Raw genomic sequence first — 13,680 nt, 5'->3', positions numbered from 1 at the left:
AAAAGGGCGCACTTAGTTTTTGCAAAGATTCCGCCACTTGGGGGGTTGTTCACTAGCAATCTCGTAAAGCGGAAGAAGCACCCTAACCAGGTTCGCCAACCACCAAACTTGAAAAAAAGGTAAAACATAATTCGAAAAGCAAAACACTAACGCTGGATTCACACGTCAGCATCAACGTTTGACGGAGACGGTGACTGAAGCGTAGCTGGATTCACACGTCAGCGTCACAGCTTGCCGGAGGGCGTTTCTGAAGCGGGGCCATCGCGATCTGAGAAAGTGAAGTAAAACGAGAGTGTGGTTGCATAACCTTTGGATAACGTCCATGTTAAAACATACTTGGCACATAAAAAACATCACAGAAGAGATTTTCACAGGTTGTTTTTAAACAATGTATTGTATATTGGAGCAATGTGGGTGTATGTACATGAGACATCAACCAATAGACAGAAAACAAATATCATAGAATAATTAGCAGCATTTTTACAGTCAATAAGCATTTTTCTGTTACAAAAGAAACATTCCATTGGCACAATCATTCTTAACAATGGGAAGTGTGAATGGGCTTGCCATGGTTATTGCCGAAACATCGCAAAATTAAAAAGCTTTTTTTTTTTATCAAAAGCATATAGCGCTACAAGATATGAAAAGAAAATACATTATAATTAAAACTCTGAATGTGCTGTACTTGAAGAAAATGTAAAGCTTTGTTTCATGTGTCGTTTACTGGTACAAAACCCATAGTATGTAAGATTATTAATGCAACCTGTCTCTCATAACTTCAGTTGTTGTGCTTTTCATTACATCAAATGGCTAATCTCTGGAGTCTGGACCACACTTCAGAACAGTTGGTGGCGGATATGCACCTCAAACGTATGTTTCCACCTGCCGTTGAAAAGGAAAAGAAGAAAAATTATGTCACATTATCACCAAATTCCAAATCCAGTCCAAATTCGTGGGCTGCATTCTAAAGCTGGATTCTAAAGTCACAATGAAACAGAAGTTTATTTAGCCTTATCCTTTTTGATCGGTTTGTTGTAAATTGGGCCAAGAGGGGAGGGCTAAAAATGCCTGGCTATACGACAGTCAGTATAGTTCTACCTCTTTTTTGTTGCTGTTGTCATGTGGTGAAGAGTTTTTGTTAAGAGAGGGAGAGGATCTTATTGTTTTTGATTAAAGGTTACATGTGCAAATGAATCTTGAAAAAAGAATGGTGTGCACGGATAAATCATTTATAATAATGACTGCAAAACAAAACAGTTCTTGGCCACCATTGAAAAATTACTTTATGAACATCTTTATTCACAAAATAATATATTTAGAGCATGTAGGAAAGCGAAAAGTTCTGGGCCACTTTTGACTACCATCTAGATTTTTCCTACTATAGTCAATGGTGACCAAGAACCGTTTGGTTATAATGCATTCATCCCAATATCTTTTTCTATTGTAAATCAAAAGAAAGACATTTATACAGATTTGGAACAACTCGACTGTGTTTTTGGGTCCCGTTAATAGACATAAACCAACACACATGAACACACCCATATGCACATCCTTTAACATACATTTGTTTTTTTGGTTCCCCTGAGGTGAGCCCTCTGGTGAGCTGGAACACCAAACCGCTACTCCAGAGGTGGTCTATGACGATGTCCCATACGAGGATCTATCTCCAGAAGGTCAGACATAATATCTGTTTGTATGTGAGTTTATGTGGATCTCATATGTACGTGAGCATGTGAATTGAATACCCGCATTTTATAGTATACCTGTTTGCTTTCTGTGTCAGTTGACTTGATCTATGAGGACGTTCAGAGAGAGGAGGGTCAGCGCGTGCCCAATAATGACTGGAGCTCAAGTGAATTTGAAAGCTATGACGAGCAGTCTGATTCTGAGAGGGCCACAACCCGCAGCAAGGTGTGTGTGTTAAAGACCATCTTCATCTGATTTATGTTCAGATACATTGACACATTCCTCACAATGATAAAGGTCTTTAAAAGGATATAAACCCACCAAGGTTGCAGGATGATAGATAGATACAGTAGAGGATAAGGGGATTTATTTAAGATACAACTTGTGCCATTTCAATATGGAAGGGAAATCCAGCCGAATTTAAATAAATAAATGAAATGAGGAAAATGAAAACCATAGTAACGATTTCATTATACAAACTGCGTGCACAATATTTTCCAAAATGAAAAATGAAATTATTTTATTTTCATTTTTACACTGACAAATTACCCTGAGATTTTTGTGAAAATTAAATCTCAAATCACCAATTCACTTTTCCAATTTGACAGGGAAAATGCATTGTCAATGTGTAAAAATGGAATGAAAATAAAATAAAATAATTCATTTTGGCAATTTGTGCGCGCAGCTATGTTTAATGAAATTGTTAATCAGGTTTTCTTTTTTATCGTTTAATTTATTTATTTAAATTTGATAGGATTAACCTTCCATAGATAGGTGCTTGGTCTTAGCTCTTGGTAATGATAACGACTGTGTGGTGTTCTGCATCTGTGATAAGTTCACAGACGTCTGATCAGACGGACAATCTAAAGAATTGGACAGCCCGGGATCTAGCATGCCCTGAACTATGCCGGAGCGCGATTGTCCCCACTCACCCGCTGGCCTGCGCTCATACTGCTCAAGATTTTAAGGAAAATGAAATGTCAAATCACCAATTGCATTTTCTTTTTCAATTTGACAGGGATAACGCATTGTCAGTGTGAAAATGAAAATAATTTCTTTTTATTTTTCATTTTGTCACATATCGTTCGGGCAGTTATGTATAATGATATATCTGGTTTTCATTTTACTCTTTTGATTTATTTATTAAAATTCGGCAGGATTTGCCCTCCATATTTCAATGGACTCAGTGATGCATTATCTTACCGCCACAAGAGGGCAGTGTTTGATAGCACACGCCAAGCCGCTACTAAAGCTGACACACTTTTTCACTGCTCTATATTGCTGCAAATTTGAATTCAGTCTGCACTGCGTTCTCTGCCCTTACACGTTCATGAGGTCACACGGGTATGGAAAACACTTTGCCCAGGCGGCGGTCCCTCAGAAACCAATTTCCCATGGCCAGACTCACCTTTACCTCTGTTGAATTAGGCTCCATACGATTCCTACAGCCAGACGTTTCTCGATAAGCAAGAATTAGATTGCTGAGTCTAATGGCGAAGTGATTGGTGCTCAGTTCAACCAGTCCCTCCTGCAGCTATTATTGTGTGGCTATAATTGGGAATTGGTGTCCTCAGCGAAAAAAAAAATAATAATAATAAGGAAAACTGACAAACAAGCAGTAATCGACTTGAGTCTTTGTGGCTGCGTCTGAAACCAAAGGCAGCTGCCGACTCAGTTGGTCACTTAAAAGACAGGGATTTAGCATGAAGGCCACCTCTGAGGAAAATGACTTCAGACCGGTTTCCAAGGCACCATAACAAATTCAAGGGAGCTTTAGAGATATCCAAGCAAATATTTAATGACTGCAATGGCTGTTTTTTCAGTAGCAGCACTTTTAACCGCCCGGCGTGATGGCACTTTTAATCCCGTGCGTGTGGTTCTACAGGCTAGGCGGAAAGAATAAAGATGTTTTGCAAACAATGGATTCAGATGTGCCCCAATGCCTTCCTTCCTCAGGTTTTAGACACAGTCGCTGGCTTTTAAAATGGAGGTGCTTGTCTCAGATAAACATTTCTGAGGGTGTGCAGTGTTTCAAAATCACGTCTTTCTCCGGGTGTGACTTAATCAGCTTCTTGGTTTAGTAGTCGGTGCACAGAGTCAGCCATTTTCCATGTGTCAAAATCAATGGACCCATTTCCTGAAAATGACCGCAATGAACCGCAAAATCCAGTCCGCATCGGTAGGCATGCTTACCATAACTACATTCATAAAATGAAACAATGCCATTGTCGGTTGTTCAAGCTTTTAAATTGCTTTTAAATTATACATTAAAGAAACACAGGTGTATTTTTAACCCTCTAAGTGTATTTGTGGGAGCGAGAGACCTATGTCTACCCTATGCTGCTTTGACCTCATGCCAAGCCATGCCCGCAGTGCCAGTCACCTCCTGCATTTGCTCTTTTGGTTGATCCTAAACTGCTTGCTGAATTTGCCATACTCTCATCCTTCTGTTCTCCTCGTGCTTACCCGTCCATTCCTCCCTTTCCTCCATGTTGCCATGTTATTGCCTGTTACCTGTGCTGTTGCCGTGACGATATTCCTAGCTCTCCCCCGATGTTCGACGACTGAGAGAACGTTACACCAGGACCAAAAAGCAGCTATCCATGAGACTGGGGGGCAGACATCAGGTATACCTATACATATGAGAAAAAATGGCTTCAGAGGGGCTTACCAGAGGTTTTTGAGTTCAGAGACTTAATTTGGGGTTATCCCAGTTTCTTGGGCTCTAGGTTTAACTCAATCTTTGAATCTTACCTTGTTGAAAAGACCAGGTTAGACCGACGTGCATTTACATGTTGGTTTCATGCTTGTTTGTAAGAGAATAACAGTATTTGCCATCATTGCAACAAGGAATGCATGTAGCACAGTGTTTCTGGTGTAAAAATACATACAATTTTATTTGTAAAAGTAGTCAAATCTAATTAAAAAGAAACAGGCATTCAACATATGTTTGTCTTTTTAGCAGGGTAAGGAGCTGTGTTCTTGCATGCAGTCTGTGTTTTTAAAGAAACAGTTCACCTTCAAAAGATTCTGCCATCATTTACTAAACTTGTTTTTATTTTTCTGCTGCAAAACAAAAGAAGATGTTTTGAAAAATGTTGGTATCTGAAAACTGTTGGTCCCCATTGACTTCTATTGTGCAAAACCAGTGCAAGTCTATGGGGACCAACGGTTTTCTGTTACCAACATTGTTCAAATTAATATTTTTGTGTTCTACAGAAGAAAGAAAGCCATAGGTTTGAAATGACAAGAGGGCGTTTAAATAATGACAGCATTTTCACTTTGAATGTGAACCGTCCCTTTAAGTCAGTCTTATTGTATACACGTGCGACAGGCATTATTTTGACTGTTATGTTGCCATTCACTTTACAGCTCATTATCTTCATTTTCCAGCTTTTTTCCATTAGCATCATGTTTTTACGGCTCTTCATGAGACTCAGATCATGAGACTCTGTTATATTTTGCTTAGCTGTCTCTCTTTCTCACTGTCTGTCTTTTTTATCATGTTCTTTTCTGACATTCTCTTTCTGTATCTGGATTTTAACTACACTATAGTTATAAACTAATTTTATGTCCCAGGGGTTGATTCTTATTAAAACTAACAGTTTCAAACTTTTTAATTTAGCTTTATAAAGGCGACATCAAATCAGTATTTAAATAAATCCCATTTTACAATCAAATGCTCAGTTGGAAAATGCTAATGCAAGGCAAAGGAGTCGTTTTATTCCATCACCTTCATCTTTACCACAGAATGCTGTCAAGCTTGACACAGATGGTGATACTGAGAAAATGATGTTCAATCCTTCAGAGATGCTGTCTATATGCTGTTGAAGAATCTTGGACAAACGAACTAAACTATTCAGTGTGAAAAGTGTTTTAGGAGTTTTTCTTGAAGTCCACTGGGACATTATTGAAGAGAAAGCCTTTATCCCTTTCTCTGTCTCTCTCTCTCAATAAGAATTCCAATCACCTCCACTATAAAGAAACTATATTTTGCTCCAGTTTCCCTAATCTCACATGTCTTTGATATGTATGATGGTAGGATTTGGGGACACATGTATAAAATATATGTTCAAGCAGGCCATTTCAACATGTTCTCTATTTATATTATGTTAAGTGATGGGCCACCCCTGCTTTCTCCAAATGAAAAAATGTCACTGTGCCTTGATATCATCTAGAATGCGCTTGTAGCCATCACACAGGCCTCGTTGAACACACACCCAGATGCCTCTCTTTGCATTGAACTGGTGTCTCAGAAATGGCTGGCAGATCGTCGCATAGCAGTTTATGCTGGAGGGCTCGAAATGGCTAACCTTTTTCCACAAGGCACTGCCACACTATTGGTTATGGAGAGCGACTCTAGCTGGGCTGCCCATGATCTCCTGTTCCCCTGCAGGTCCATCAGCTGATGCGGGCGGCACGTAGCGGAACGAAAGATGGCCTGGAGAAGACCAGAATTGCTGTGATGAGAAGAGTTTCATTCTTGCATAAAAAGGAGCACTCAGGTAGTCTTTGAATGGTTTTATTTCAGCATTTATCCATATTCTTTTTGTTGAACAGACTTGTGTATGTATTGACTAGTTCCTGCCATGAATTTAGCCTTAAGAATGAAACAATAAATGAGGCCCTCCCCTCACCTGGTTTTTCTTTGATAGAGAAATTCCTGTTCAGGTAAGAGGCTATTAAACGTTTGAAGATGCACTTTCTCAGGAACAGGGCGGTTGAATTAAGCCAGAATTAATGGATGGCAGTTGGAGGGATGTTGTACATTTGCTTAAATTCAGCCTTTAAGAGAATAGATTGCTGGGAACAGAGAATGAGGCAAAGAGTGAGGTAGAAGATGTAAAGTTTTTGTGTCAGGTCCCGGGTTTGATCTCCCTTCACTTTCTCACTCGCCTTTCCATGTGCACAGCTGATGCGGCTTGGCAATCAGCTGAGCGGCTCAGCAGCGCACTGCTGTTTCTTATTGCTCATTATCTGCCTTGTTGGATTAGTTGCGAACTGTGTGTTCTTCCATTGCCAGTATTCGTGTGTACTGTGGATCACATTTTTGACCGATCTGCTGTTTAGGATTACGTGTTTGCCCACTCGGACTCTATTCGCACCTCGACCGACCTACCGCCTGTCTGACCCTGTCTCTGCCTAGCCCTTGGACTATCTGAAGCTCTGATCTGCTTATTATTGTTTTGTTCCTGCTCATTATTATTATCCGATTAAACCATTATTTTGAATCTGCTTTTGAGTCCTTACCTTCTGTACCTGACAATTTGAGAGGCAACAAAGCATGATAAATCAAACTGGCTCTTTGATATCAAGTATGGACATAAGAGCTGATTAGGACATTTGCTGTTCAGAACAATTATGGTGAAAATGATCCGGGATCAGACAAGATCAGTATTTGGAAATTGAAACCATGTCCTAAATGACCACCCAATCTTTATAGTTTCAATTGACTTTTTATTCAGACATAATTTCTCTTATTTTCTAGAGCTTGCAAAAACTTAATGATTTCGGCTTCTATAAAGGTGAAACATTTTCTATCTGGAGGTTTTCCTTAGTTGCTACGTGGGGTGAAAGCTTGTTTGGATGTGGTTTAGAACAGCCTGTTCTATACTTCAGTAGAAGCTGTTTGAATTGTACTCTGCATTTGGGGTCTGTTCTGAATTGTAATAGGACACAAAGCGAATGATGTGTTTTTTGTTTTATAAGAATAAACAGAATATTTGTGTGTTTTGCACGCTGCGATGACAGATGACACAGAGGATGATACAGGGTATTTGGATGTGATGGTTTCGGAGGCAAAACACCCACCTGCACAGCTGGGACCAATGCCAGATGGACTTAGCAGCCAACAGGTGCGTGTGGATCTATTTACTGGGATGAAAATGAGAGGCTGTATTTAAAATGCATTTAAGCTGCGCCTGCACACAGCACATGCCAAAATACACATTATTCCATTTCAGATATGCAGAACCAGAATAAACATGATCTCGACTCAAAATGAAGCTGCTTTCTTTTCACATGCATCCAGATGTCATTGACAAGACTGTCATCTCTTTCGCAGATTGTCCGCCGCCACATTTTGAGCTCCATTGTGCAAAGTGAGAGGAGTTATCTGGACTCTCTAAAACGGATCTTACAGGTAAGATGGAGGGATTCATGGGTCAGTGCATCTTCTCCAGGAATAACTGTGTATGGTACATCGAAAGAACAGCTTTTGGTAGGAAAAAACAACTTTTTCTTTTCTCACACTTAAATTCAGCCCTTTGATACTTCAAAAGAGTGTTTTGTGCAGTCTCGAATTCAGAAGAGTAGTTTAAATACTGAAGACGAATTTAATTGCCACCTTTAGTGTTTTTTAATTGCTTTGATTGAAGCATTTTAGCATAAACAGAACATAGCAGAATAAATAAATGGCTGCCTATAGATTTTCAAGGCGGCAAAATAACAGCTAACACTATATATTGTCTCGTAATAACGGTTTTGCATTCATACGCACATTGCTTTAAATGGAAGCAGCAGGTCCATAGTGTGGAGTTTTGTTACGCATAATTCCGATCAGCTAGCGGCTGATAGAAAGAATTTGGTATCGCTCTCTTTTGAAGGCAGAGGCAGCGTCTAAAATTGAATCATAGATCAATGACAGCTTTATGCTCTATAAAATCTAGTCATTCAGCATCTATCTCCAAGCTTTGTAAGCAAATCAAAGCTCTGTCAGGAGTCCTTTAAATTCCTTCACTTTTGTATCATGCTAGACGTGGTCTAGGTGGCTAGATAGGGCACAAAAAAATTTTTGGAAAAAGGGAGGGAGAGGTGAGATGAGATGAGGGTGCGTAATTTAGTTTAGTTGTGCTGTTATCTGGGGGCGCATCATCTTATTGCCTCATCCTTTGTCTTATTTTCTCTTTGTCGATAATTCATTAGCGTTGGGATGGAAAGAAAGCAGGCATAAAAAATCTATCGTGTCCACAGTCTAACTAGGAAAGTGTCTTCGCTTTTATAGATTTGGTCGAGTTGTTTATTTATGGACGTCACAGGCTTGTTTTTCAGTTTAAGGAAATCAGGCCCGTGTAAACATTTAGCTAAGCGAAATTTGAAAGTGTCATTGAGAATATTTTTCATAAGATTAGACCAAAGTATTTAAATTGAATTAGATCGGGTGTTATTTACATTTATGCATTTTTTATGCACTGAGCCACAGCAAAGCTCAATAAAGCTAAAAAAACAAGCTTAAAATCATAGCGTTTATATCGCGTACCTAAAACGCTGAAAATATTAGGAGACCATTCCAAATTGAAAAAATATTTATTTTCTGTTATTTTACCCTGTTTCTCCAGTTTTCACTTTCTGCAAATACATACAAATAGAAACAATATTTTTATTTAAGATTTCGTAGAAATATTGTTAGTAGTTCACAGAATAAAACAGAAATAATAATTTTACCAAAACGCATATCTATAAATAGTTGTAATAGCTGTAGCTGCTTGCCATGTATAAATCTGAGTCTTTCAGAGAAACTAGTCTAATGTCCTAAGGAATAAAGCAAAGAACATCTTATGAAATAAAAAATAGATTCATTGATTCAGAAGGAAATCCTGAAGGAGCCTTAGAAAGAGAGGTGAATGTGAATTAATAAGAATGCATACATCTTCATGTATCAAATGCGTGGAGTATTTCGAAGATGTATTCATATATGCAAATAGGACATCTCGAATCTTGTATTCAAATGAATGAAATGGATAATACACAGAGGCATGATTTTTTTCACCTCCCAGTTAAGATTAATTGAACACATTTTTAATCTCCCTCCCTTGTCAAGGTGAGGAAAGTCAGAGCTGTAAATGAAATTATTCTCCATGCATAAATACAAAAACCATTCACACTGAAAGGTATAGTTCATACTGTACATAAGAAATGCAAGAATACATGTACTAATACATTTCTTATGTTTTCTCAGGAATACCAGTGTCCTTTGATGGAGGCAGAGCCTCGGATCCTCAGCATCAGGAAGATCCGTCCCATTTTTCTCCGTCTAAGGGAAATCACGCAGTGCCACTCCATGTTCCAGATTGCCCTGGCATCTCGGGTTGCCGAATGGGACACTAGTGAAAAGATCGGCGACCTCTTTGTAGCTTCAGTGAGTATGAAAATCACTGTGATAGGGATCGGCAAATTAAACTCCCTCATGAACACAACAGAACAAGATGTTTGTTTGTTGTTATGGTTGTCTAAGGCTAATGCTAATAACTTGGTACCAGCAGTATAGCCAATTACTGTAAGTGAGGGTGGCTGTCGTTCGCTATAGTATTCACAGGTTAAAGTGAGTCATGGAGGATGAAATGGACTAATGAATGAAGTATCTATAGTGACCCGTTGGCTTTTCTCATTATTTACTGGTAAAAAGAGTTTGGCCTCTCTGACCTGCTTTTACAGAGAAATATGGTCTTCATAAGGTCTCAGGAGCACAATTCACTACTCCATTTATAGCTGAAGTTGCACAACTGTGCGTTGGAAAGTGTGGAAACCTAAACTGCATGAACTGTTCTATCGCTTTCAACAATGGTTTCATTGGACACACGCAACTGGCCCGAAGTTAACTCCTGGTCTGTGTTTGTTAATTGTCTGGCTAGTAGCTAATAGTTCAACTAATTATATTTTAATTTATTTATAAATTAACAATAACAATGAAATTGTATGGTCTAATTCAGTGGTTCTTAAACTGTGGTATGCGTACCACTAGTGGTACTTGAAAAGTCTATATATTAATATACATTCCGTGTTTTAAATACAATTTCAGATGTTTAATATGGAAGGCGAATCCTGCCAAATTTAAATAATTAAATTAAACTATGAAAATGAAAACCAGATTAACAATTTCATTATACACAATACTGTATGTGCGAAAATGAAAAATTAAATTGAAAAAGAAAATGCAATTGTGATTTGACATATCACAAAAATCTCTAAGCAAGACTGACACAATTCAAATAAAAATGTAATGTTTGATTTTCATTTTATTTTTATTTTCTTTCATTTTCGTTTTCATTTTCAAGGTCAACCTGCATGCAAATGACATGTTAATCAGTGGGTGTGGATGACCGTCTCCATTAACATCCACATAAACATCAAAAATACTGGTAAAATACGGTTCAACTGGCGACCCAAAATAATACTGGCTAGTTATAATTATAACTTGCTAGCTAATGTGATTCACTTGTTATTTATTTAGCTTGTTTTAGGAAATAATCTGCAGGGACTCTATTCTCTGCGGGTGTGTACCGGAAATTAAGTATGGGCCACAATTTAGGGCACGGTTGATTTTGTTGTTGCCTTAAAACCATCCATACACATTGTAAGAATATGCTACTAAATTGTACTTAAGATGGGTGGAGCACCTGCTCAAATTGGACTGTTTTCTGAATTAGACGCGGTTTTATTTGTGCTTAAACGCATCACGCTAAGGTGCATCTGTTTAGTGGACTCGTCCCTGTTTTTCTGCATTTTTTTGAAAATAACATCTTTGCCACGTGTATCATTTCCTGAAATACTTGGCAGCCTGCTGTTTGACAGGGTTTAACGTTTAGTTATGGCTGGTTAATGTCCTTTCCGGCTCCTGCGAGCGCTGCTGTTGTCAGCAGGACTGTTAGACTTCAAATCAAAGCAGAGTGAATGGATGGTGGACATTTTCCTACTCTAAACACACAGGAGTAATGGACTTTCAAGGATGTTTACTGTAGGTCTCTGGGATGGTAAACAGTGGCGCTTTGCTGCATAAATACCACACTAAAATTACTGCCTACTTCCATTTCTTTGCCTAGTAATCACGCTTAGAGCGCCCTGACTGCCAAGACAGCAACAATTTCATAGTAATTTTAGCTCCACAATCATAAGGAAATGCCTAAACAAAGCAGATAATGAACATCACCTTATGAAATGAGTTCTCCAATCAATCTTCTTTCTGCATTCCCCATAGTTTTCGAAATCCATGGTGCTGGATGTATACAGTGATTACGTCAATAACTTCACCAATGCCATGGCCCTCATTAAGAAAGCCTGTATGTCTAAACCAGCATTTCTAGAGTTCCTCAAGGTAAGAGCGGATCTTTGCTTTCGATAACACTTTTTGATGTGTTTCACTCTGAATAACCTCTGACTTCTGCTGAGGCTGTGCTGCTTTATTAACCTTAAAGAGTTTCTTTCCTGTCATTTTCCCCTGTTTTGGATTTTAATTTTAATAGCTTAGAGGTTAGTCTCGGAGTGAGAAGATCTTTTAAGGCAAGCCACTTAAATTCAAGAGGAAAACAGGTCTTAGATCTAAATGTTATTTTTAGGTTATGTTACATCTTATTGTAAAAGATAAAAGTTTTATTTAAAAGTAAATCTGTGGTTGTTTACAGTCCTCTTAATTGATCATTACACACACAAAAATGATCATTTTGACATTAGGTTCCAACTTCACGAGGCCTTAAAGGGATCACCCAAAACGAAAAGTTCTGTCATCATTTACTTATTCTCTTGTCATTTTGATCCTATAGGACTTTCTTTCTACTGCAGAACATATTTTAAAGAAAGTTATTAACCGAACAGCGCTTGCACTCATTCATTTCTATTTTATGGAAACAAAACCAATGCAAAAGAATAGGTAAAGTTTCTGTTCGGTTAACAACTTTGGAAAAAAAAGAGAATCTTATTTTGTGTTCTGCAGAAGAAAAAAGTCAAAGGTTAGTATGACAGAATTAACATTTTTGGGTGAACTATCACTTTAAGGCCCATTTAGACCAAGAATAAAAACAGTAACGTTTTAAAAAATGTTTCGACATTTAGGAGAATAGCTGAATTCACACATCAAGAATATTGATACAGGAGAACAATTACTAAATGCTGCAGCGTGCCAGTTTTGATGAAACCTAACGTTATCATCCGTTGGTGCATACGCTTATTTAGACATTATTATTATTGTGTTTTAAGTTATAGTCACCATTGACTTTGGCATCAGCATTCTTCAACATTTCTTTTGTGTTTCTTCATTGAAGGATGAAAAGTCATGTTTGAAATGACACAAGGGTTAGTGCCTGACGAAACTCCAAGCAACGCAAGTTTTGTGCAGTGTTATAATTAGAACAATATGTTTTTTGTTAAAGGTAACTTTAGCACCCTCGAAACCATTGAAACTTCCTAAATATTGATACTGACACCTCTGCTTTGAAACCTGCTGGTTGGCTCTGATGAATACCTACTCCCTGACACTGTATTGTTCAGTGACTGCCAAAGTCTTCTGGCAGAAAGTGATGAATCAATAGTCTAATGCTAACCTCCACCAACCTTTCTGACTCTCCCAATTGCCAAAATTCTTCTCCTCTCCATGTTGAAATGACTGCATCTGTTCTTTGTGTGTTGCCTTTCTCTTCTTTCCCACCTTGCTTTTCATCACTGTTTGGATTGTTCTCTTTCTTCACGTCCACAGAAAAAACAGGCGTCCAGCGTTGACCGCATAACCCTCTACGGTCTGATGGTGAAGCCCATTCAGCGCTTTCCTCAGTTCATCCTTCTCCTGCAGGTCAGTATTTATCCATAAACTATTTTCAGATGGCTCACTTTTAGAGTGCTGGAGGGGGCGTGCTCTTTCAAGTGACTGGAAATTGGTGGCCAAGCAAGTCTATTAGACACTGAACTACTAGCTGAAACCATGCCAAGTCTTCTGGTAACCTACTGTCGCACAAGTTCTGTTCTCCCCTGGCTCAGGGCCATGATACGATGTTGGATAGATGCATCAGGAGAACCAAAGTCTGATATATGAAACTTCACTTCACAGCTCAGTAGGCATCGATTACACATGAATTTTGATAGATAAGTTTTGCATGTAAATTAGGATTGTTCCCAACGCTCAGGCTTTAGAGTTTAGCCTGTGTATAGTCACCCATTTGACAGAACAAGATACCCAGATGGCATGAGATGTCCGTGATTTCTTTTGTTATCAGATTTTTTATTTTTTCA

General features: G+C 38.4%; 1 protein-coding gene across 1 annotated transcript in view; it reads left to right on the top strand.

Moving 5' to 3' along the window:
- Nucleotides 1-13,680, top strand: part of arhgef10la (Rho guanine nucleotide exchange factor (GEF) 10-like a) — a 100,157-nt gene that overhangs the window by 19,202 nt on the left and 67,275 nt on the right. The window contains exons 4-11 of the mRNA XM_079482983.1: nt 1,587-1,673; nt 1,784-1,911; nt 6,083-6,191; nt 7,438-7,541; nt 7,751-7,828; nt 9,644-9,823; nt 11,660-11,776; nt 13,151-13,243. Of these exons, the coding sequence (XP_079339109.1) occupies nt 1,587-1,673; nt 1,784-1,911; nt 6,083-6,191; nt 7,438-7,541; nt 7,751-7,828; nt 9,644-9,823; nt 11,660-11,776; nt 13,151-13,243 (896 nt within the window). The remainder of the gene's footprint in view (nt 1-1,586; nt 1,674-1,783; nt 1,912-6,082; nt 6,192-7,437; nt 7,542-7,750; nt 7,829-9,643; nt 9,824-11,659; nt 11,777-13,150; nt 13,244-13,680) is intronic.

This window comes from Barbatula barbatula (genome assembly GCF_947034865.1).
Source record: "Barbatula barbatula genome assembly, chromosome: 20".
NCBI classification, from domain to species: Eukaryota; Metazoa; Chordata; class Actinopteri; order Cypriniformes; family Nemacheilidae; genus Barbatula; species Barbatula barbatula.
This window is presented reverse-complemented; position numbering and strand designations above follow the sequence as displayed.